General features: G+C 53.4%; 10 protein-coding genes across 10 annotated transcripts; 5 read left to right on the top strand and 5 right to left on the bottom strand.

Moving 5' to 3' along the window:
- Nucleotides 1-372: 372 nt before the first annotated feature.
- On the bottom strand, nt 373-1,713 carry M409DRAFT_66730 (uncharacterized protein; the record flags this gene model as incomplete). Its single annotated transcript, XM_033817066.1, has 3 exons — nt 373-733; nt 789-1,010; nt 1,061-1,713. The coding sequence occupies 3 exons, from the start codon at nt 1,711-1,713 to the stop codon at nt 373-375; spliced, it is 1,236 nt and encodes a 411-aa protein (XP_033667137.1).
- Nucleotides 1,714-2,582: 869 nt separating this feature from the next.
- Nucleotides 2,583-4,315, bottom strand: M409DRAFT_23439 (uncharacterized protein; the record flags this gene model as incomplete). The annotated part of the gene is made up of 6 exons (XM_033806791.1): nt 2,583-2,941; nt 2,998-3,220; nt 3,276-3,662; nt 3,718-4,022; nt 4,077-4,203; nt 4,256-4,315. The coding sequence occupies 6 exons, from the start codon at nt 4,313-4,315 to the stop codon at nt 2,583-2,585; spliced, it is 1,461 nt and encodes a 486-aa protein (XP_033667136.1).
- Nucleotides 4,316-5,210: 895 nt separating this feature from the next.
- M409DRAFT_23438 (uncharacterized protein) lies at nt 5,211-6,086 on the top strand (the record flags this gene model as incomplete). Its single annotated transcript, XM_033806790.1, has 2 exons — nt 5,211-5,646; nt 5,716-6,086. The coding sequence occupies 2 exons, from the start codon at nt 5,211-5,213 to the stop codon at nt 6,084-6,086; spliced, it is 807 nt and encodes a 268-aa protein (XP_033667135.1).
- Nucleotides 6,087-6,121: 35 nt separating this feature from the next.
- M409DRAFT_23437 (uncharacterized protein) lies at nt 6,122-6,970 on the bottom strand (the record flags this gene model as incomplete). Its single annotated transcript, XM_033806789.1, has 1 exon — nt 6,122-6,970. One exon carries the CDS (start codon nt 6,968-6,970, stop codon nt 6,122-6,124), a length of 849 nt encoding a protein of 282 aa, XP_033667134.1.
- A 947-nt stretch (nt 6,971-7,917) lies between these two features.
- On the top strand, nt 7,918-9,664 carry M409DRAFT_23436 (uncharacterized protein; the record flags this gene model as incomplete). Its single annotated transcript, XM_033806788.1, has 5 exons — nt 7,918-7,924; nt 7,981-8,041; nt 8,094-8,409; nt 8,467-8,831; nt 8,881-9,664. 5 exons carry the CDS (start codon nt 7,918-7,920, stop codon nt 9,662-9,664), a joined length of 1,533 nt encoding a protein of 510 aa, XP_033667133.1.
- Nucleotides 9,665-10,051: 387 nt separating this feature from the next.
- Nucleotides 10,052-14,218, top strand: M409DRAFT_55103 (uncharacterized protein; the record flags this gene model as incomplete). The annotated part of the gene is made up of 1 exon (XM_033812914.1): nt 10,052-14,218. One exon carries the CDS (start codon nt 10,052-10,054, stop codon nt 14,216-14,218), a length of 4,167 nt encoding a protein of 1,388 aa, XP_033667132.1.
- Nucleotides 14,219-14,589: 371 nt separating this feature from the next.
- Nucleotides 14,590-15,576, bottom strand: M409DRAFT_55102 (uncharacterized protein; the record flags this gene model as incomplete). Its single annotated transcript, XM_033812913.1, has 2 exons — nt 14,590-14,958; nt 15,013-15,576. 2 exons carry the CDS (start codon nt 15,574-15,576, stop codon nt 14,590-14,592), a joined length of 933 nt encoding a protein of 310 aa, XP_033667131.1.
- A 340-nt stretch (nt 15,577-15,916) lies between these two features.
- On the top strand, nt 15,917-16,843 carry M409DRAFT_66724 (uncharacterized protein; the record flags this gene model as incomplete). Its single annotated transcript, XM_033817065.1, has 1 exon — nt 15,917-16,843. One exon carries the CDS (start codon nt 15,917-15,919, stop codon nt 16,841-16,843), a length of 927 nt encoding a protein of 308 aa, XP_033667130.1.
- A 481-nt stretch (nt 16,844-17,324) lies between these two features.
- Nucleotides 17,325-21,134, bottom strand: M409DRAFT_66723 (uncharacterized protein; the record flags this gene model as incomplete). The annotated part of the gene is made up of 1 exon (XM_033817064.1): nt 17,325-21,134. One exon carries the CDS (start codon nt 21,132-21,134, stop codon nt 17,325-17,327), a length of 3,810 nt encoding a protein of 1,269 aa, XP_033667129.1.
- A 536-nt stretch (nt 21,135-21,670) lies between these two features.
- Nucleotides 21,671-23,363, top strand: M409DRAFT_66722 (uncharacterized protein; the record flags this gene model as incomplete). Its single annotated transcript, XM_033817063.1, has 3 exons — nt 21,671-21,802; nt 21,855-21,949; nt 22,004-23,363. 3 exons carry the CDS (start codon nt 21,671-21,673, stop codon nt 23,361-23,363), a joined length of 1,587 nt encoding a protein of 528 aa, XP_033667128.1.
- Nucleotides 23,364-23,858: the final 495 nt, after the last annotated feature.

The following is a 23,858-nucleotide window of genomic DNA, read 5'->3' as shown; positions in this document are numbered from 1 at the left end:
ATGGTCGTACTGATGGGAAGTGTTGAGCAGAGCCGACGAACCGGGAAGCCGAGAAGATAACTTTCAGCGCGCTTCCAACAACGGTGAGCAGGGTAGCATTTTTCGCGCGCGCGCCAGGCCCTCGCAATGGGCGGAAGTCGAGACCGCCGGATAGTGATGGACACGTCGGCGATCGATTTTCGCTAGGGCCTACGCAGCTGTCGTCGCAAGCAGAAACACTTTTCGCGCTCGCTCGCTGCGAGAGGTGAAGTGTTCGGCAAAGATCAGACTTCAACACTAATGAGTTTCGGGCTTAGCGTGTTTCCTCTGAATTCTCGTGTCTCAATAGGAGTCAACATTTGAACGTCTATTTCTTCTACCACCGACATACGGCTACTCTGCATCTATTGGTGCATAAGGCGCCTGATCATTCACTTGGATCCCTCCTCGCTTCTTCTCATTGCTATCGTGGAACGGCGTCTTCCACCCGCCTTCATTCTCCGGCACAGCCAACCACAATCTCATGAGATGCCTCCGAACCCTCGGCCGACCTTGCTCGTCTACTGATCCTGGCGGGTAGTCCTTGTATGCAGTACGCGCGTGGAATACGTGCGTGTTGGAGAGTAGTTGGATGTCGCCAGGGTCCAAGATCATGTGCAAGGCCAACCTCGTGCAAGTGTCTTCGAGGACTTGCAGTGCGTGTTTTTGAGCGTCGGAGAGCGGTGGAATTCGAGCATCGGGTCCTGAGTTGAAACTAAGAGCGTTGTGTCAGTGAAGTTCCATCATTCAACCATCTCGACACGACGTACCGGGCCAGCGACGTGACGTTGTTAGGATCGAGCCTTGCAAACACGCGGGGAGAGCCTTGAGGATCGTTCTCTAGGTAGATGATGGATGACCTGTAGTATGGGTCTTCGCCCTCACTCTGCTCACCCTTACGGTCAAAGTACCAGTTGGGAGTCGCCAGCGCTTCGACAACTTCCGGGTGTTCCTTCTGCAGCACGTTGAAGACGTGGTGAGTAGAAGCGATGCTGTGCCACGTTGTCAGTGGCATTCGAATAACAGGCGAGAGGAAGCATACTCCGATTCGCCACCTTCCAAAGCCTTGGCAATGCACAGGAGTCCAACAAGGTCAGCACCATCCGTGTGGAAGTACTGCTTGGCGTTGGTGCGATAGATTCGAACTCGGTCCTTCTGGGTCGGGTCCTCGCCCAAGTCCTTCACATGTCCAAGCACATGTCCACGTCCATTCTGGCTGGTGAAATATCCAAAGTACGCTCCCAGACCAAGATACGCCACAGCAGACTTCTGCAATCCCCATTCCTGCACTGGAACTCCCTTGAACAGAATGAACCCCTTTCCGTTCAAGATCTCGTTCCTCACAGCGCCAAAGAACTTCTCCAACTTTGGTAGAGGAAACTTTTCTTTCGCCATCCCCGTGAAAGGCGTGCCCGCAGCGATGAATGCATCTGCCGCGCTGCTCAGCTCGGCGATCTCCTCATCGCTGAAGACGTGCGTCCAGCGCTCGGGGTTGTTGCGGTAGTCTTCTGCCTTCCATACGGTTGGGCTAGTGATCTCCGTGGGAAAGTCCTTGTACGGCCTGATCAACTCGTAGCGTGGTGGATGTTGGCCGGATGTCTTCAGGCCATCAGGAAAAATGGTCTTGCTGACGGGTTTGTTGTTGGAAAGGGTATGTGGTGCTGCTGGAGCAGATTCCGTCAGAGCGGGTGCCATTGTGCTGTCGTTCGTTCGATGTCGTCTGGTACAGTCTCCAAGATCAATTTTCTGATCGAGACGTCCATCGGCCGGTCTTATATCCCCCGACCCAACTCGCATCCATCACCTCGCCTTCACAGAGCCCCAATCACGCGATTGGCGAAAAAGGTCTCCACATCTCAGTCAGGCCAAGAGTTCTGGTGGCCGATGTTCCGCGTGTGAGCTGGCATTGCTGTCGGGTCGTCGCCTCGGCTGGAAGGACCTTGATGGGAAAGTCGGAGGGGAAAGCAGGAAAGAAACGAGAGCGAAGTCGGAAGCTTGAGAGGAGGAGAGATGGGATGAGGTCAACTTGCGAGTTGCGCTTTGGAGAGAGGATGAATGGCAAGTCGTATGGTGTCCAATGGATTGCAATCTCACTTCAATTGTCAAGAGCGTAGTCGACATCAGCTTCTCGGGCATTTGTCCTCGGCGATCGACCGTGGATAAGAGGTTGGTATACAAATCAGAGCAAAGAACAAGGCCATTGTTCAAACAGGCAGGCAGACCAAGCTTTATATGTTTTCCTCCCCAGACACGAGGTAGTAAGGTATCTATGGCGTGCGCTTAATCTCATCCATAGTTCAAGGCTCCGCATCGTCTAATCAACCAGAAGTAGAGACTCGTGATGGCGACAGCTGGGTCCCGACTGACGTGATGCAGGTGAGGCTCGCCATGGCTGGGCCTGCATACGAGATGCGACTCGTCGAGGACAGAACAAGAAGGTCCTTTTTTGACAAGGCTCGGCTCTGTCGATGAGGGGAATGCTGTGCTTTAGGCTCTTGTCGAAAGATCGCGACCGTTGTGTGTTTTGTCGGAGTGGTTGAAAGATCATCGATCTATCACCGACTTCACAATAACCACACCCTCTCCTTCCCCTGCGCATCCAGTACCCCATTCTTGTTCATTCGCCCATAATTGATCCTCATACCCACCGCAAGCAGCGCAGTCGCAAAACTGCAAGCTGCGCAGACGAAGTTACCCGTTGGATACCCCTCTTTGCTCTCGCCCGGGATCCAGATCCACTGAGCGATGATCTGACTGATGCCTGCGGCGCTGTTGTTCAGTGCAGTCGCAATGCCCATGCATGCTATAGCGGGGACATTGCAAGTCACCCAGGCGCTCAGAGGACCGGATGATGGGAAAGCTCCGCAGGCACAGAGCATGAGGCAGCCGTATCGAGCGGTGTAGTAGTCCGCAGGGAGGAGGCCTACGAAGGGTAACAACATTAGCCACTGGCGCGCACACAGGGCTGCACGAACTTACCAGCAGTCAACCATCCAGCGCCGCCTAAAATGGACGAGGCGGTAATGTGCCAACCACGGGCATTCATCCGATCTGCCGACCATCCCAGGAACAAACAACAACAATACCCTACGATCCAGGGCGGTACGGTCATCAGCTGTGCTTTGATAGATGTATAGCCAAGACCGTTGACAATAGTCGGCGTGAAGAACGTAAGAGACCCAAGCGGGACGCAGTTCGTAGTCTGGTCACATCTTTGTCAGTTCCACCCATGGTGATCAGATAGAGGCGCTACTCACATATGCCAAGTAGTGTGCCAGCATCCTCGGGCTGAACGCCGTTGCAAGTATTTCTCTCCTCTTCGACTTCTCACGAGTAAAGCCGCCTCCCTTGACAGCAATTCGGTCTTGAATAAACTTCTTGTCGTCTTCGCTCAAAAATTTGGCTCGTGTTGGATAGTCGGGCAGGCAGAACAGCACCGGCAAGACGAATATGACGGTGATTGCCCCTTCAATGATGAAGAGCCATCGAAAGCCTTCAAGTCCCCCGTCCCCGTTGAGATGTCCAACTCCGTAGGCAATGCAACCCCCGAATGCACCTGCAGCAGTCGCAGAGGCCAGAACAAAGGCAATCCGGACCGAACGCTCTTCGACCGGATACCAGAACGTAATGAGGTAGACAATGCCCTGCACAACACGTTAGACTGTATCTCTAAGTTCCGTCTCATCACGTCATACTTACAGGAAAGAAACCCGCCTCAAACACTCCAATGAAGAACCTCAACACAACGACCTGTGCGTAGTTTTGGACGCCAGCGAACCCAATCGTGAAGGCTCCCCATGCGCCGAGCAATGTCGCGAGCCAGATGGATGGCCTTACATAGCGTTTCATGATGAAGTTAGAAGGTACTTCGAACAACGCATAGGCCAGAGAGAACAACGAGACGGCAACGGCATAGTTGGTGTCAGACATTGATGTCTGTTGAAGCATACTATCGCCGGTTTCTTCGTTTAGAACCTTCCCGTTGCCGATCGATGATCTATCGACTATTCATGGAGTTCAGCAAAGTTGTCGATTCCCGGGTGCCTTGGTGTACCTACGATAGTTGAGCATGTAGACGAAAGCGCATAACGGCAGGATCCGGATATCGATTTTGCGGACGAGCTGTCGAGCACGCTTCTTGTCTTCGACATGATGGCCCTCTTCGACCGTGATTCCGTCGTGAGGCTATTGCATGGTCAGCGTAGTGGACTGTGAATCCAGTAAATTCGCCACTTACCAAGGAAACGTCGCTGACGTCCTCAGAGTGGACGGCTTCCACCTTCTCTTTTGCTGACATTCTCAGTGATTAGACCTGGTCTGCCCTCAAGTCCTGGGCATCAACAGTGCGAGCAAGTCGAAGAGCAAAGGCCGGACAAGAAAGCTGATAAAGACGCCGCGCTCGAGACGAGTTCAACGGTGATCCCCACGTTCCAAGATCGCACAACATGCTTTCTGCACGCACACATGCAACTCGGGCAAGAGTCGCGGCTATTCTGTTGCCCGTGGGGAATTTCCCCATGTTTATGAGGGGGATCGACAGAGTAGTCGTGCGGAGAACGATTGCCACAATCCTGCCACTTGATGAGTCTCCTCCTGGCCAAAGCCCAGCGAGCTGTAGTGGATCATGATGCTGAAATCTTGTAACGAAAGGACATCGTCCGTAGTCAGATGTTTAGAAGACGAGCTGAGGAGTTCGGTCTGGCTGAATCGGGTCGACCATGAATCGGTGGTGGTCTTCGAATCAGTGAATGAAGCTGGGCTGATTGCCGAATACTGGAATCAACGTATCATTTGTAAATGGTGGAGGCATCTGTTGCACGAGCATCAATGGTGTATGACTTGTCGTCTCGGCTTTGAGAGTGATGTTGGCTTTGCCGATAAGGCAAGAGCGTCCAGAAAGATGAGCAATCTTTGGGTCCGTCAGGAGATTTTCGCAAATCTCAATGCACACGTTCATAGGCACGAGATCCTCCAGTGAGTCGGGATCATCTTTCTTCGCGTTGTTCGTCGTCGCTATCGTCGTGGCTCGTTAGTCAGCTTCCGATGTATTCTTCCGAAGTCGGGTCGGGGCCCTCCGTACCGGGCCGTCACTCTTTTCGTGGCGATGATTTCATGCCAGATCAACCGTCTTCCTGTACAACTCTGCAAAGGACACGGCCTGAATTTATATCGTTCGATTTACACGCAGCAGAATGCCGTTCGCAACAGTCAACGGCCATCGGATCCACTATCTGGACACTCTGCACATAGGACACAAGGTTGACGATGGCAAACCAATCCTTGTCATGGTCCATGGTCTCGGCTCCTCGCAAAACTACTACATGCCGGTGATTGAAGAGCTGAACGGTTACCGATGCATAGCTCTCACCACATACGGAGCGGCAGAATCGAAGTCGAATGGCGAGAAGCTTACACTGGAGCAGTTGGCCGAGGATGTGGTGGGGTTGATGGACGAATTGAGCATTAAACAAGCGGTGATCTGTGGTCATTCCATGGGTGGACCGATGGCTCTTGCAGTCGCGGCTTCACATCCTGGTCGCGTTCCCGGGGTAGTGGGCATTGGACCAGTCAACCCATCAAGCGTGAAGCCGGAAATGTTTACATCCAGGATCGAAACTGTCTTGAAGGGTGCGTATTGAGCCACTGCAACATTGGTACCCCTCCTCTTCTCAATACAACAATACTGATGACTTTCAGACGGCATGGAGCCCATGGCCAATGCTGTGCCTAAGGCGGCGACGAACGCAAAGAGCACGCCCGTCCAGAGAGCGATGATCCGAGAACTCATCATTGGCCAAGATCCGAAGTCATATGCCTCCCATTGCGACGTGATCCTCAACATGAAAGACCCCGGATTCTCATCAATCAAGGTCCCAGTCCTCATTATTGCTGGCGATGAAGACCAGTCAGCTCCGATGGCCGGCTGCGAATATATTCACCAGCATCTTGGAAGCTCTGACAAGGAGCTTAAAGTTTTGAAGGGCGTGGGCCATTGGCACTGCATTGAAGCAGGCGATCGTGTTGCCGAAAAGATAAGGGCATTCGCCTCCAAAGCTATCAAAGTCTAGAATAGCAATGTATATGGAATTGATGCTCCAGCGTTTCAGGTCTCTGCCATACTCTCAAACAGCTTGTCGCGCTTGTTCGTAAGTGCTCGCAACTCGCCACGTGCCTCCTCCAGCGTGCGGCGAGCAGCCCGTGGGTCTGTCGGAAGGTCCTGGAATGCTCTCAAGTCCATCTCAAGATTGGCAAGCTGTGACCGCAGTCGCGAAACATCGTCCAGTCTCTGCTGCACCATCTGGATGCCACCAGCGGCCGAATCTGGCCGGGATGCGCTCAATCGTTCTTCGTACTCTGCAATCTTGGCCTTCAGTTGCTTCGCAGACTTTGTCCATTCAACGGTGGTCTCAGATACATCGGCAGGTGGCTGGAATGCATCACTCTTCAACTCTTGGAGCAGGTCTTCGATGCGAGCTTGTTCCTTTCTGAGAGCATCAAGCTGGCCTTCAGTACGTTGCAGTTGCTGTTTAAGCTCGAATTGGTCTGAGGTCAAGTCGATGACCCTCTTACCAACTTGCAACGGATCGGATGTCGGACAGTCAAGAGACACGATAACCTCAGCGAGCGTTTCGAAATGTGTCTCGTTTAATAGCTCGATCTCCATGGCATGAACAATCTCGTCGTTGATGACACCGCGTGGGCGAGAAAGCGCTTGAAGTGCGGTCCTTTCTATGCGCTCGACTTGGTATCGTTGTTCGTCGGCGCTCTCGTTCAAGTTGGCAAGCGTCAGCAGTGCTTGCAGTGTGTCCTCGTTCCTTTCGAAATTCGGCATGCGAGAGCCATATCTTTTTGACAACCAGGAGTCCACGACCGCCCAATCTTTAGCACGAGCCTGTACAGCGCGAGCTTTCGAGGGCGAGAATAGCGCATCCGCCGTCCAGTCGGTATCCATTTCGATGGCGACTTGGGGATGCAGGTCTGCCTGCGGTGTTGTCGAGAAACGTGTACTCCCGCCGATGTCAGGAACGTGATTTAGCGTCGGCGCTAGAGATGCACAGGCCAACGGCACGGGGAGAGCCGCTGGCCCACTTTCTACGGCACAACTCCATCTGACTTTCTCTAAGACACCTTTCACGCCCTCGGTCACCCGATTGCGTCTTGTTAACCTGAATCGTTCTCGGCCAAAGATCGAAAGATGACGTCCAATCTCGTGCTCAGGACGATCTGCATGTGGTTAGGCTGAGCCGCCAATGCAGCCGCACGGCCCAAACTCCTGCAGCTGCCAAAGCCTCCAGAGCATCGGGTCGCGCAAGATCACAGCGATTTTCACGGTACTTGCGGCTACTCGAGGCTACAAGCCATCGAGCCCGATTCTATGGCTTGTCAAACATCGTTGCTGGTGCCGTTTTGTCTGGTCTCCATGGGCGTGGCCATTGTCAACTTCCTCGGGGCCATATGAAGACTTCGGATGTGGCACGAGTCAGCGACAGAGACATGAGCCTGATGATCGAACTGTTTGAGTCATGTGCTATGTCTTGTGCAGCCCGACTCTGTACCGGATTATCGTCGCAGCAACCACTTTAGGACATGCCATTCGGATTCCACAAAAAGCCCCAGATGTCACCGACAGGGAAGTGCTCTTGCCATAAAGTGCCGCGACTCATGTTACGTGTGTGCCTATAACGTTGCTGATATACCTCTAAGGCCATTCACGAGGACATCAAGTATGTCTGTGTGCCCACCATGGCATTAAGCTTGACTGAGCAGCCCTCGCTCCGTACTGCTGACATTCGAGGTGAGGATGCGGTCCTCAGCAGGCCTGACATGGATTGCGCTGGTGTTAGCCACTGGGACCTCAGCGAACATGGTCAATGAAACAGCCTTGGCTGATTTGCCTCAATGTGTGGTACGTATTAACCGCCGTGCGCAAGTATCGAGTTGCTGCTGATGGCCATCTCACAGAGAACATGTTTGGCAAAGGTGCTACCGATGTATTCCTGCACACCGGCGGAATCGTGCTTTTGTGAGAACGCCCAGGTCGAGATTTCGTCGTCTTCCTGCTTGATGGACTCAAGATGCTCTTTCGAGGACCAATTACTCGCCACGAAGTTCAAGGCCGAAACATGCGGTCAGCGGGTCCGCAACAGAGGCCCCCTGCTGAGTGCTGTCACGTACACTTTGTTTGCGGTGGCCACAATTTTCACTATAGCGCGTGCACTATCACGTTCACCCAAGCTTGGAGGCGTTGGCCTTGGATCGGACGACTGCACGGCTTTTGTTTCCTACATCCTGCTGATCGCAATGACCGCCAGTGACTGGTTTGCGATCCACTATGGCCAAGGACGTTACATCTACACACTCAGCGTAGACTCAGTCAGCTTGTTCCTCATGGTAAGTGAAGCAGTTTCAACTGAACGCAAGTCGAACCGCACTAACAGTTCACTTCAGTGGTTCTACATATCCAATACTCTTTACAGCGTCGCCATCTTCCTGACCAAGATCTCACTTGTGCTGTTGTACTTGCGAACATGGAGCAAACCCAAAGGTGGATCATCGAGGTTCCATACAGCCTATCTGGTGAGCCTCGTCGGGCTTTCCACAACAATGATAGCCTTCACTATTGTCTGCATTGCTCAGTGTCAACCCATATCCTACATCTGGACTTTCGTCAAAGGAGGCACAGGGACTTGCATTGACCGTACGGCCTGGCTTTGGGGACTCAGCAGCGCTGACATTGGCTGGAATCTGATTGTCATTCTTTTGCCCATATCGCAATTGCTCATGCTCAAGGTTTCTGGTCACAAAAAACTCGGGTGCGTTCGAATTCTCCCGATATGCGTCACAAATGCTGATCGTTCACAGAATCTGCCTCGTCTTTCTCGTTGGCCTCGTGGTGATAGTCTGCTCTTTTGTACGACTCAAGTACATTTCTGGCTTCACAACCCACAAAAACTTCACCTATTTCTACAGCTACATCGGACTCTGGAACAGTATCGAAGTCAATCTTTCGCAAGTGTGCTGTTGTATGCCTGCAAGCATCGGCCTTGCAAGGCAAGCCTCGACGTATTTGCACCACGTTCGCCACCACGAATCCCGACCTGAGTCCCCACTTGGTGCTACCGTTGTATCTGGAACGCAATTCGAGATATTCGATCCTCCATCCACTATCGGGGCCACAGTCGACGTCGAAAAGTACAGCACAAGCCAAAGCAGCTCAGCCAACAGATCTAAATCGCAAGACAGTGCCCCATCTCCAGTCGTTCCCCTACAGCCAGGCCAACGAAGTCCCCCAACACCCTCACCGCCACCAAAGCATCCCTCTCGAGCCTTCGTCACCACCCACCACGACGTGAGTAGAAGCCGTGACGTACCCGACATTCTTTATCACGATCACTTCAACGATGTCCATCTGGAGGTCATCGATCCCCCTGAGTCTCCTATCAGAGCGCAGCTGAGATACATCGATCGGAACATGGTGCCGCACGATGTGGAGTTGCAAGGAGAGTATCGGCGTCCGTCAACCCCACGTCCTTCTGCCTCTCGTCCTCCATCAAGACGTGCTATGCGGTATTCTCCAAGAACCATGAGTCCTGATCTCGTGCCTTTTGCGAAAGCGAAGCCGTCGTGGGATACGTTGAGGGAATGAGAGGATGTTGTGGGGAGAGCTGCGCAGAGGGTAGCTTCGTCAAATATCAGTGCTCTTCTGCAGTTGAGCACTATGTCTTTAATTCGCTATCGTCTATAGTACATATGAAATTGATTTTGCAATGTCGTTTCAACTTATCAAGCAGTCAAAAGCACCCGTGGACCCGACTGCTGGCTACCCCTGGTTTAGACTTCTCAAGTGTCGGATACACCCGCTAGCGCCGATCAAACCTTTAGAGTTTGCGCTAGGAGGAGCCTAAACACGCTACTTCACGTCTTCCATTGTTGAAAGCCGTTCACTCTTCACCACTCTTCCATCTGCAAGTCATCCGACACCGCCCAGCCAATTTGGAAAGCATCCTGTTGATTCAGCCACTGATGAGGAAACATGTCGGCCAAAGCTGCTTTGAAAGCAGCCAAGACTGCACTGGACAACGCAGAATATGACAACGCCATCGAGAAAGCGCAATCAGTGCTATCTTCTGACCCCCAGAACCATTTTGCAAAACTCTTTCTTGGCAGAGCCTTGGAAAAGCAAGGCAAATACGACGAGGCGGCAAAGTCATATCAGTCGGCGGCGAACTCAAAACAGGACGATGCGCAGGCATGGCTTGGACTTTGCAGTGTTTACGAAGCCCAGGGCGGCAAGAAGCTTGATGAATATCGCGGTGCTTCGTTGAAGGTCGCTGAGATCTTTACCGCCACCGACGATAAGCATAGGTGCCAGTCGACCATCGACAAGCTTGTTTCATTCACAAAGCAACATGGAAGTCAAACGCAGAACAAGAAGGTTCTGGAGCTTCTGCTACCTGGAAGTCCGATCTACGATGTTCTGGAGGGACGGATACCTCACCCTTCGCATACTTATATGCGACTGGCGGAAATGACCGAAACAGAAGAGTCACAGCGTATCTCAAGGGAGATCAACGAGCGTCGGACGAGAATAGGTGCTCGAGTGGGGCAGGTCACCATGGATGTCAAACGGGAGGTCTTCGGGAGTAGCAATCTTGAGGAACTTTACCAGCAGGTCATCAACTGGTCCAGTGACGATGAGCTTCGAAGACAATACGAAGAAAAACTGCTCACTCGAGCTTACGATGCATTGATCGTTCTGCCCATGGAACAGAAAGGCCCGAAACTTGATCAAGTCCTAACCCTCGCCGAAGGTATGGTCATAATTCATCATCCATTCCAAAAAGCTTGGGACCTGGTCTTGGAGACAAGAGATATGGACGATCTGCGCGAACTGGATGTCGGCATTCTGAGAGAATTTGTTGCCTCTTTTCCAGACAGTGGGCTTGGACGAGTCTTGAAAGGATGGCTTAGTAGCGGTCTCTCCCCGTTCCCGCCACCGGAGAAGTCAGAGGAAGATGACGAAGAGGCACCCGAACAGCTGTCTCCCGAGGACCGACTACTTCTTCTCACAGAAGGTATTCAGGACGCGGAAGAATCACCATTTGCCCATCGATTGGTAGGCGATTTCTATCTGCATTTGGAGGAGCATCAAAGTGCTGTGGATAATGCTCGAGCTGGCTTGAAAGCAGTGCAGACGCAATCTAGCCGTCTAGGCATGAGCTTCCAAAACACAAAGGATGCTTTAAACTCTGTTTTAGGAACAGCTCTGGTCCATCATCAGGCCCCGAGGAACCACCCGGAGGCGAAAAGACTGTTCGAAGACATCCTGCAACGTAAACCAAAGTTCACTCCAGGTTTGATAGGTCTGGGCCTGATCTTCGAAGAGACTGAAGACTATCAAGACGCAGTCGACTTCTTCGAGAGAGCACTACAAGAAGACAAGGGCAATGTGCGAGTAGGAACGGAGCTTGCTTGGTGTAGAGCACAAAGTGGCGACTATTCCCTCGCCATTAAGGAGTTGGAAAACTTCTTGGAAGTCATCAGGGCCGACGACCCACGAGATAGAGATCTACGGGCTCAGACACTGTATCGCATCGGAGTGTGCCTGTGGGAAACTGACACATCCAAAGCTGCTCGTCGAGACCGCAATGGTGCTTACAGTCGCTTCCTTGCGGCAATTAAGACCAACATCAACTTTGCGCCCGCATACACAAGCCTAGGCTACTACTATGCTGATTATGCGAAAGACAAGAAGAGAGCTCGGCAGTGTTTCCAGAAGGCATTCGAGCTGTCGTCTGCAGAGGTCGAAGCAGCCGAGCGACTCGCACGATTCTTTGCTGATCAGGGTGACTGGGATATTGTCGAGGTCATCGCTCAGCGGGTCGTCGACTCCGGTAGGGCTAGACCACCTCCCGGATCGAAGAAGAAGGGCATCAGCTGGCCTTTCTCCGCGCTTGGTGTCGTTCAGATGAACAAGCAGGAATACCAGCGCGCGATTACCTCGTTCCTAGCTGCTCTGCGTATCACGCCCGAAGACTACCAATCATACGTTGGCTTAGGTGAGAGCTACCACAACTCTGGAAGATACAATTCGGCTTTGCGAACATTCAATTACGCCATTGAACCGCACGACGGCGTGTCGATGAAGGTAGCAGGCGAGACTTGGTTTGCCAAGTACATGCTTGCAAATGTCCACCGAGAGCTTGGTGACTTCGACGAAGCTACCAATGGCCTGAAGAAGGTGCTCGAGGAGCGACCGACAGAATTCGGTGTGCTGATGTCACTGCTTCAGACGTACGTTGAGCACGCTGGACGATGTCTCGAAACTGGTCTATACGGCCAAGCTGTAGAGAACGCCAGCCATGCCATTGCAACAGCCACGAAGATCGCTACAGATGTGCCCACCGCCTTCAATCTTTGGAAAGCCGTTGGTGATGCATGTTCCGTTTACTCTTGGGTGCAGAGTGCCGTGCCAGACTTCCCTGCCACAGAACTGAAACACCTTCTTGACGTTTCGTCGGACGCAAGGATGTACAGTGCTCTTACTGATGTCGACCAGGTCTCGCTTGCCACAATCAAAGATGACCAGGATATACTTTTGCTCAAGCCTATTGCGTCTGCTGTGCTAGCATACAAGCGAGCCATACATTCAGCATCTCACGAAATCCACGCTCAGGCTGTGGCGTGGTACAATCTGGGCTGGGCTGAACAGCGAGCATATTCATGCAGCGAGGCCAAGCAGGGAAAGAAATATCTAACATCTGCAGTACGATGCTTCAAGCGTGCCATCGAGCTCGAGGCCGGCAATTACGAGTTCTGGAACGCACTCGGCGTTGTCACAACTCATCTCAACCCCAAGGTCGCCCAGCACGCTTTCGTCCGGTCGCTACATATCAACGAGCTGAATGCCAAAGTGTGGGCCAATTTGGGCGTACTGTACCTCCTCCAGAACGATAACGAACTCGCACATCAAGCCTTTGGTCGAGCGCAGAGTATGGATCCAGACTATGCTCACGCATGGCTCGGGGAAGGCCTCATTGCCTTGCTTATCGGCGATACCAAAGAAGCTCTCAATCACTTCACCCATGCATTCGAGATATCTGATTCGGCATCACTCATCACCAAACGCCAATATGCCGTCTCCAGCTTCGACCACCTCCTATCCTCCACCTCAGCATCAAACGACCTCACCAAGCTCATCCAGCCCATCTTCGCACTCGAACAGCTCCGAACTCAGGCCCCAGCAGATCTACCCTACCGCCACCTCTCCGCCCTATTCCTAGAACGAGTCGGCAACCACAACGACGCGATTTCGGTTCTCGAAGAACTCTGCGCCTCCGCAGAAGCGGACTACGAAGCCACCGAATCCCTTTCCTCACTCGCACGCTTCGCCCTTGCGAAATCCGACCTCGCACGCAACCAACTCGCCGCATCCTCCTTCCCCTCCGCAGCAGAGAACGCAGAAACCGCCCTCGACCTCTCCTCCGACGCCGATAACAGCGGATTAGACGTCGAAGCTCGACGCAAACTCCGTCTCTCTGCACACCTAACCGCCGGCCTGGCACAGTACTATCTGAGACAAATCCCCGAGAGCGTGAGCATGTTCAAAGCCGCTCTGCAAGAGAGCTCCAACGACCCCGACGTCGTCTGCTCCCTCGTGCAAGTCCTCTGGGCCCAAGGCGGGAGCGAAGAGAAGAGCGTAGCTCGCGAACAACTCTTCGACGCCGTCGAAAAGCATCCCGAGCATGTAGGCGCCGTGACGCTCCTCGGCGCCATCGCAGCTCTAGACAACGATACGGATACTTCCTCCGCGGTCCGGGATGATCTCCTCACCCTCCGCACTCAAGACGGCATCTCGCTTCAATCCCTCAACGGCATCGAGTCCCTTCTCAACGCACTCGCGGCGCTCGAAAGCCCCGACGTAGCGCTGACGGAAGCTCAATCCGCCATCTTGCTCAAGCCAGATCATCCACAGGCTTGGTCTGAGTTGGCGGAGTTGTCAGGGGAGGTTTATGCGGCGGAGATGGCGCTCAAGACGGCGAAGGGGACTGTTCTGCCACTGGGCGACATGGAAGCGGGAGAGTTGGCGAGGGCGTTTGCGGGCGTGGGGACTGTGGGGGATGCGCAGAGAGCGGTGTTCCTTGCGCCGTGGGAGGTTAGTGGGTGGAGGGCTTTGGGGGAGGCTGTTGAGGGGAATTGAAAACGAAAGCTTGGAAGCGATTGAGTAGCATAGATAACGAAGGCAATTGCAGTAGATGAGCGAAATGAAATCATTACAGCAGCGCACGCATTGACTCGTCGTTGTTTCGATAGTGGAGATGGTGGTATATTGAAAAGCTTTCCGGAATGTACACAGTGGGAGAAAGACAAAACGTCCCTTCGCAATCATACAATTGAGTAGCCTCGCCAGGTTGAGCGCCATTATTCGCCTTCAAAGTGAGGGTATTGCGGCACGTGTCATGTCCTTTCTCTTCCACTGCCATGGAAGTGCGTTTCCTCCGGGTATCTCCCCAGCGGCATGCTCTCTTTGCTCTTGTTCTTTTTGGTCTTCGTGCCCTTTGCTACGTCCTTTTACTCGACAAACTCCTTGACCCTCCTCAACCAGCCGAGGTACTCCTTCTGCTCCTTGACATCAATGTAATCAGGCACGAAAGTCGCAAGAGCGGTGGTGATACCCCTATCGCTCAAGTACTGCTCGAGGATCTGCTGAACGTCCTCGTCGAGCTGCTGGAATGGTGGGCCGGTGTAAAGGTTCTCTGGGTGGTTGCGGAGGAGCTCGGCGGCGTTGCTGGAGAGGGACTGTGGGAGTTGGATGAGGTGCTCGATCATGATGTCGCCTTCGGATGCGGTCAAGATGAACTTGAGGGAGCCCTTACCGGCGCGCTGGACGAGGACGGAAACGCGAACGGGGAAAGCGGGGCTAGATGGCTGGTCGTCCTCCTGGTATATGTTAGCATAGCTCTCACTGGTATAGTACTCTGATCTCACACTGACCTCATCTCTCAACTCCTCCCGATCAGCTGGCGCAATGCTATCCTCAGGCGCAACCTTGAAGTTCTGGTTCGCGGTCCCTCCACGGTTTATAGCACCCTTGGTGTTCGCCCCGCCGCTCTGCAAATCCATATCCTCCTCATCAGCCATCGCGGGGTCCATCTCCTCACCCCACTCCTCAGACGGGCTGTTGAACTCAGAGATGCTGAAGTGCACGGTAATAGTCTCATCATCGTATTTCCTCGTCAGGTAGACATCCTGCTCGCCCGCCCGGTCCTGGATCTCCCAGAAGGGGTTCTCGGCGATGAAGGACTCGACGTTGGAGTCTGAGCCTGCTTGGGTGTTGGATTCTTGGGCTTCGATGTCGATTTCGCTTTCGAGCTTGGCGGCGAGCTCTTGGCTGGGTTGGTCGAAGCGGGAAGGGGTTGTTGAGAAGAAGGCTGAGGCGGTTCGGGGTGCTTGTGAGATGATTCTTGATTTGATGGGAGACGTGAATGCTTGGCGGGTGGTGGTTGTGGCGAGGCGGGCGAAGCTCCGAGGAGCGCTGCGGAAGACGGAGCGCAGCATGTTGGTTGACTGATGCGATCAAACGGGGGGTGGATTCGTCAATTGATCGATGGCGGCAATGCAGGGAGCGTTGACAGTCCAAGTTGATGGATTGATGGATGGACGTCCAAACTTTCATGTGCCAGGAGCTCGGGGCCACGCTAGCCGGCTCGGCCCATGGGAAAAGCTTGGCCAATGTCATCTTTCGCAGCTGTCGCCGACCTCGCCCAAGTATTTGACCGTCATTCATTCACCTCACTCCTTCCCTATAAGGCCGCCGGGACAGCCGTGAGATTGGTAGACAATTACAAGCTACATACACGCCAATCTACAGCATCCGTCACTCTGGGATACGTCCACAATGGCCACCACAACCGCCAAACCCTCGACCCTCCCGACTCCACCTCCCCCACCCCAAAAGAAAGAGAAACCCTCCCCCCTCCGCTCCATAATAGCAGGCAGCACGGCCGGCGCCGTCGAAATCGCCATAACCTACCCAGCCGAATTCGCCAAAACCCGCACGCAACTAAACCAACGCCTGCCGTCGGGCCAAAAACTCCCCTTCCCGCCCTTCGGCGCGCAATGGTACGCCGGATGCACAACGCTCATAATCGGGAACAGCATCAAAGCCGGCGTGCGGTTCGTCGCGTTTGATCAGTACAAATCGTTGTTGAGCGATGCGGAGGGGAATATCAGCGGGCCCATGACGGTCGTGAGCGGGTTCCTCGCGGGCGCGACGGAGAGTTTGCTTGCGGTGACGCCGTTTGAGAGTATCAAGACGCAGTTGATTGATGATCGGAAGAGGGAGAAGCCGAGGATGAAGGGGTTCTTGCACGGGAGTGGAGTGATCTTTCGGGAACAAGGGCTAAGGGGGTTCTTCAAGGGCTTCGTTCCTACGACCGCGCGGCAGGCTGCCAACTCTGCCGTGCGGTTTTCGTCGTACACCTCGCTGAAACAAGCCGCGCAGTCGTATGTCGCTCCCGGCGAGAAACTCGGCACGCTCTCGACGTTCGCGATAGGGGGTATGGCAGGGATAATCACCGTGTACGCGACACAACCGATCGATACGGTCAAGACGAGGATGCAGAGTATAGATTCCAAGGGACTGTACAAGAACAGCATCGACTGCGCGGTCAAGATTTTCAAGAACGAGGGCTTTTTCAAGCTGTGGAGTGGTGCGTTGCCGAGATTGGGCAGGTTGGTGTTTAGTGGGGGCATTGTGTTTGCTATGTATGAGAAGACGATGGATCTTTTGGAGAAGGTGGATCCGGAGAAGAAGTATGTGTGAAGAGGTAGAGATGAGAAGAGAATTTTGAAGATCACACGCCGCGAAACAAACATCGTGAAACGGCGGCAGGCTCTTGAGCCATAGCTTGGAGAATTCTGTTGTGGTGAACTGCCACAATACAGCATCAATGGAGTGGCGCCCGGGAATGCACGCGGCCCATGGGAAGGGCCAAGGGCTCGTGCTGGATGCTATGATGCCACCTCCAAGTGTCGACTGCCTTCCCCTGAGGAGCAACACGATGCTCGGCCAACTAATTGTGAAGTCGCCCTGTGAGAGTAACATTCAGCCGATGGTTTATAGACGTAGAGACGCGGATAGAAGGAAAGCCGACAAGCAAATTTTACGATATTCCATCCATTCGCGCAACGCTCACAGAAAAGGCATGATAGCTTACGCTTCACTCTCAAACATTCTCGACTCTTGAAGAACAAACGCCCCAAACACCATCGCCATGCCAGAACAACCCCGAAATTCACTCGAATCAAAATCCCAACCTCTTCCTCCCCTTGTCATCCACCCCGGCCCCAGGCTTGGTGTAGGAACAAAATTTATCCTTAATCGTAGTCACCTCATACGTCCCCTCCTCACTCGCCCAGACCTTCAAACTCCTCTCCTCACTAACCTCACTCCTCATATCCAGCACCTTGCCCTTCTTCCCTCCCTTCTCCGTATTCGAAGACCGCGTATACGTGAACTCGAAAGGCGGCTCACCGCCGAATTCAAACAGAATCTCCGCTTCGCCGCCTTCGTGGATGTCGACGTAGGAATCCCGGCCTTTGGAAACGCGCACTGACGGCATGCCGTGGATGTGTTTGGTGATGGTGGTGGAGGCGCGGCAGGAGGAGGCGGAGTCTTGGAGGCCAGTGATGGTGAAGATTCCGGGCTTTTCAGCGAGGCGGCGGAAGGTCGTGCCGGAGTTGACGTTGGCTTTGCGTTCGTGGCCTTCGAAGTTGTAGAAGATGGTGAACGGGGCGACGCCAGAGAGACCGAAGTTGAGGCGGTCGCCGATGCAGTAGTCGGTCAGGGCGTCGAGGGGCGTGATGGTTGGTGCGTCGTGCACGGAGATTTGGACGCGGGGAGTCGTGCTGTCCATTGTGCGAGCGCAGCCTCGTCCGTCGCTGACACGGCGGAGTGAGACAGCCGACTTGCCGAGATGCAGACGGTTGTGAGGGATGTGGATGTTGTGAGTCTTGGAGTTGATGGCAGTGTAATGCACGATTTCGGGCTTGCTGGTGCCGTGGTGCTTGATCTCTACCTCGAGCTCGAAAGGTGGTTCGCCGTGGAGTGTCACAGGTATGACTTCTTCGCCGTCTGACTCTACGCTGCAGAAGCTGTACGTCTTGCCTGGATTCGTGAAGGCCACAGATGGGCGTGAGTTGACCTTCTGGTGGATCGTGAGCGGACTGAAAGACCTCAGGTTGTGGTCGTAGTTGCTGTCTTCGAGCTTGGAGAATTTGTACTCGTAGGCTCCGACTTGCGACGTGTCCATGCGTAAAGATGCGGTCTTGAGTGCCGCGCGAAGCTCCTTGTTCTTGGGCGCAACGGTACCATGTCCTGGTTTCACGCTCTGCACGTAGGAGAGCTTGAATGGCGGAGTTCCCTTGAAAAGCACCTCCACAGAATCCTCGTCCCCTTCGCAAACATCTCCTTTGAAAAGGGAGCTGCCTTTCTGCTCCTTGATCTGACTCGGGTTGACACGCCACTCTGGCCTTGGAATGAAGTTGACGACGAACTCGTTCGCTGCCTCATCGACTAAGCCAGGACAGACGTTGTCAGAAACGTCGTTCAGCTTGTATGTGCCCTCCTGCTCCACATCAAGGCGATCGTTAGGATTGTTTGCACGTAGAAGCTGAGGAGTACCGTTTGCATCGGTGTATGTGACAGTCCAAGGGGCTTCACCCGCAAGTCGAAGAGGAAGTTGCGCTCGTCGACTTTCGAGAATGTCGATGTTCCTCCGACCGTCGATAGGTCCAAAGCTGACCTTTGGCTTCTGATGTCGGACGTTGATTTTGGCTTCGTCTGACAGAAACTCTTTGCAGCCCAGCCGATCGGTGATACTCGTAAGTGACACAGTGTAGTCACCACCCTCTTTCAAAGGCTTGGTCTCAATATCAATGCTGTTACTCGTGACATTCTCAATGCTGTACCTCTCGCGCTTCCCGTTGTGGATGAGCTCGTAATCGAGGTTGAAAGGTCCCTCGCCTGCAAGAGATACGTCAAACTTCGCAGTCTGATCAATGCATGACGTCTTTTGCTCGCTTGGTCTGAACTTGGCTGATGCAGAAGGCTTGACAGACTGTTGTAGTCGAAGGCCTTTCATCAGTTGTTGCTTGTAGACTGCATCACTCACGCTGATGAACTCGTACGTGTATTGACCGGCCTCTCGAGGGGTCAGGATCAACTGTCCGCGATGTCCGTGGACGATCTCGTTTAGTGTTGGATGAATCCTGTCGCCAGCTCGCGTCATGCGATATTCGACATTGAATGGAGGCGTACCGATCAGATCCAGATCAACACTGAGGCCGATGGGGCTGCCAGCACACTTGTCGAACATCTCCTGCTGGGCTATCGAGAGCTTTGGCTCAGGTGGGTTCTGAAGGAGGCATGAAGCAGGCTCCAGGACATCGCCGGAACAGAATTCAGTAGAAACTCCGCTGATGGTGTAAAGGCCAGGCTCCCTGATCTTGGGTGACTGGTTGCTGCGGTAGTCTGGGAAAGTGCTTCTCTTTGGGGACACACCATGGTTACCGTTGGGAGCCAGGCTATCCTCTGGGCTGAAGAGGTAGTCCAAGCGATATGTGGCGTCGGGGATCGGTCCCTTGCCTGTGGATCCGTATCTGAGTGGCAGGCTGGCGGTGTTGTCCTTTGCGACCTTCAATGGCCGCTGCGGCGTACAGCCATCGAGAACGACCGTAGGACGCTCGTGTACCATGAACGTATCGTGAAGATGCAAAGACTTATCAGCAGGCTGATCTCGGTCCTCTTTTTCGCGAGTATTGTAGGTCACCACGTTCCCAAACCCGTCCGTGATCTGGTCAATGGCGTACGCCCACCTGCCTGCAACTCCAAGCCCCTCGCTAATGGGAACGCGAACGCTCCGAGTCTTTGCCCAATCCGCATGTACGTTGTTGGGCACGACCAAGGAGGTGTGATCTTGTTTGGCCAGAGGCGAGACGAGATCCTCAGGCTGTATGTTTTCGAAGGTGGCCTCCTGCACTGACTTGTTCACCACCTTGCGGTACTTGACTCTCATGGGAGGAGTTCCGAACACCTGCAGGGCAGTATCTGAGAGCTCACCTCGGCATCGATCCTTTGGCGAAGACATGAGCTCTGCCTTTGGGCAGGGCACAACCACGGTGTGTGCCATCCTCTTCCTCGCAACTTCCAGATTGGACTCGTCCAGAACTTTCGCCAGAGCGTACAGACCGGGCTTCTTGACAGTGTAGTAAAGTGTCTTGGGCTCGTTCGGATTTTCGTTGTACGATAGCAACCGAGAGGCCTCTTGGTGCATTTTCTTGATCTGTGACTTGCTGATGTGCAAAGTCTCGTTGACGCCGGGTTGATCCAAATCTACTCGCAAGATGTCCATCCCAATCGGGGTCGTTGCATTGATCATAATCGGCAGCCTAGCCTCTGTCCTTGTCTGGTCAAGGCAGAATGAAGTGCGATCTGGATTCAGAATCGCAGATCCTTCTGGCAAGATGTGAATGACCTGTCTTCCCAAGATCAACGAATCGTTAAACGTGACCGTATCAGGGTTCACGTTGTGCTCGTTCACAGCCATCTCGTACGCTCCCCAAAAGCCTCTACCCAGCGCCGCAATTCCTGCCCATATCGGAATGGGTACTCTGAACATCAGCATGCCATCTGCGAATGCGTGTGCCAAAAATATCAACGTCATGGTCAAGGAACTCCACTCCAGCCATGGTATCCGTAGTCCAGGTAGCCCAAACAAAAACACTCCATCTATTGCGACCCATTTCATGAACAGCCATAAACTCTGCTCTTCTGACTCTTGCAGGCCGATAAAGTCGAATATCCGCCACGTCCATAACGCTACCCATAGTGCGACTGCATATAGCCGCTGTGACGGCGCATCGATAATGCGCTCTGGTATGAAAGGATCGCTGGGTGCGCTCGGTTGTGCTCTGAGGGTTGGGATCTGAGGGAGTGGTTTTGAATGTACGCCCGGTGAGGATCGGCCGAATGGTGCTGACCTGCTATTCCTCGCATTTGTCTGAGGAGTCGCAGGGAAAGCGCTTCGCATGCGCGGCGTGCGCGGTGTCTCCATGGCTACCTCTGTCGCATTGCTCGAAGTCCGGGTGTTGTGTATGGGGAGGTGTGCGCTGCCTCGATCTTCAGTTGGCAGTAGTGTAGCTACGTCGTGATTACCAAAGGTACGTGCTTTCAGTTTCGTTATTCGTGAGAGCGTGGAGCAAGAGGAGCGTGTTTGATGGTAATTATTTGTTTGACCTTCACTTTTCAGAGACAACGCGCCGACGCGTGAAGTCGCCCGAGGTTGGCCCGAGCTTCTTCTTGCCTGAGGTTGCTCTCACTCTCCAGCCACCGACAATAAGAAGTGCACAATAGCAGCCAAGACGCAATTGGCCTTCTTTTCGTCCGGACTGCCGTCGAGATGGCACACAATTCATCTTTTCCCTCTCTTTGCTGTACAATCCAGACCAGCAAACCTCACCGCATCGGCCTGCTGCCTACCTCGCTCTTCCTGCCCACGTAACACACGGCTGTACCCTCATTGGCCGCCGCAGTACAAACCACGTCAAATCCCTCCATTCATTCCAAGACTCAGTCGAGACACCGACAAACATGCCGCCCAAACGAGGCCAGAAGCGCAAGGCGAATGGTGCCAATGCAACCTCTTCCACCAAGAATGGCTCCGAGCTGGCGCCTCCAGATCGCAACTCCTGGCAAGGATGGGTCGAAATGGAGAGCGAGCCTGTGAGTATTCAATCCAACTCGTTCGTGAAGTATTTGAGCTGACATTCTATAGGCCTTCTTCAACGTCATGCTGAAGGATATGGGTGTTCGTGGAGTCCGGATCCAAGAAGTCTACTCTATGGACCCTGATATCCTGGCCACTCTGCCGTTCGTTCTCCAGACACTACATCTCTAGGGATGTCATCCACTAAACGTTCGCAGACAACCCGTGCATGCTTTCATCTTCTTATTTCGATATCGGACTGAAGACGAAGAAAACTCCAGTACTGGCAGCAATCAAGATCACATCTGGTTTGCAAACCAGATACCAGACTTTGCGTGTGCTTCAGTTGCAATGCTCAATATCGTCAACAATTTTCCAGGCCTACAGATGGGCAAGGAGCTTCGCGACTTTAAAGACTTCACCAAAGACATGAGTCCAATGAAGAGAGGCGACGCCATCGACAGCTTTGACTTTGTCAGACGCATCCATAACTCTTTTGCCACCGAGAATGATATTCTGAACGCCAATATGCATACCAAGGCTAAAGTCGACAAATTCAAGAAGAAGCAGGCCGCTGCCAAAGCTCTAGAGACCAAGCGAGCGAAGAAGGCTGCGCAGGAAGCCAAGTACGATGAGGAAGACTCGAAGAAGCCTGCTAAATCATCGACACGTGGCAAGCAACGACCAGTGAAAGAAACCACAACTTCTGCAAACATCTCAAAATCCAGGACCAGGAGATCATCGCGTTCGACCAAAGTGGATCCTGACGATGAGTACGGTTCGACCACGACGACCAAAGCGAAAGGCAAGGTCAACGGTATCAAAGACGAGGACGATGGCGAGTCGACTGGTCTTCGTCGCTCTGGCCGTGCGCGCAAACCGCCAAAGAAGATGGCATCCGCACGAGACGAGGAAGACGAGCCTGCAGCGGGATTCCACTTCATTGCCTACATGCCTGTAGGAGACCATGTCTGGAAGTTGGACGGTCTGGACAAGCACCCACACGATATGGGTTCCTTCGGACTCGACGGTAACGGTGCGGATGGCGGGACTGGCAATTGGGTAGATGTCGCCTCACCAGCCATGATGCAACGCATGGAAGACCTTGCAGGTTCTGAAATCGAGTTCAACCTCATGGCAGTGGTTCATGATCCGACAGTCAATGAAAGCAGGCAGCTGCTAGAGAACATCAAAACACTCCTCGCAGTCGACACGAAGCTGGATGGGGTCTTCGACGATTGGCGGTCGATGGAAGGCGCAGAGACGGTGAAGGACGTCGTCACAGGCATCTCGCCCGAGTTCGACATCACTCAAGCAGACATCGACGCTGCGGAGTTGCCTCCAGACAAGGAGGAAAAGATCACAGCAGAAGACGACCTTCTGAAACTGATTGAATTCAGGGGAAGGGTGATCACGGAGCAGAAGTTTCTGCGAGGCAGCTTGCGCGAAGCCATGATGTCGACAAAGGACGACGACGAAAAGGCCAGACATCGAAGGCACGACTACGGCAAGTTTGTTCGCAGCTGGTTGGGTGCGTTAGCTGAAGAGAGAGTGCTGGACGAATTGGCCATGGGTTGAAGAGGCGCAAACACACTCACCCACATGGGGCCACTAATGGACCTCATCAGACGAGCTTCCACAAATCACGAATACCAGCTTCGGCGGACAACAGGACATCCGGCGAGACTTCACTGCCAGCAGTGCGAGACCGACAGACCGTGGTAAAAAGCGCATCCCGGTCGATGGACTCGAATACGTGCTCATTCTCGCTCTCCTCAAAGCAAGGATGTGAAGTCTGATCCGACGGCTACGAAAGACACATATATGTAGAAAATACTACATGTCTTCCAGTTTCTGATCCGCTAACTACTACAAACTGTCTCACAAAACTCGCACTTACTTTCGACGCCTATCCATCAATTCTTCGGAGGGTGCCACTGTTCCAAGCCCAGGAGACTTCGTCAGTTGGCTTTTCCACAAATATTCGATTCTTGGCTAACATTTCGTGGAGTCGTAGGTCTCCGATGTTAACGAGAAGACACAAGATGTGCAACAGAGGCAAGCATCGCAAAC

The sequence above is a fragment of the Zasmidium cellare genome (assembly GCF_010093935.1).
Source record: "Zasmidium cellare ATCC 36951 unplaced genomic scaffold M409scaffold_19, whole genome shotgun sequence".
NCBI lineage: Eukaryota > Fungi > Ascomycota > Dothideomycetes > Mycosphaerellales > Mycosphaerellaceae > Zasmidium > Zasmidium cellare.
The sequence above is the reverse complement of the archived record's forward strand: the minus strand, read 5'-3'. Positions and strand labels throughout refer to the sequence as shown.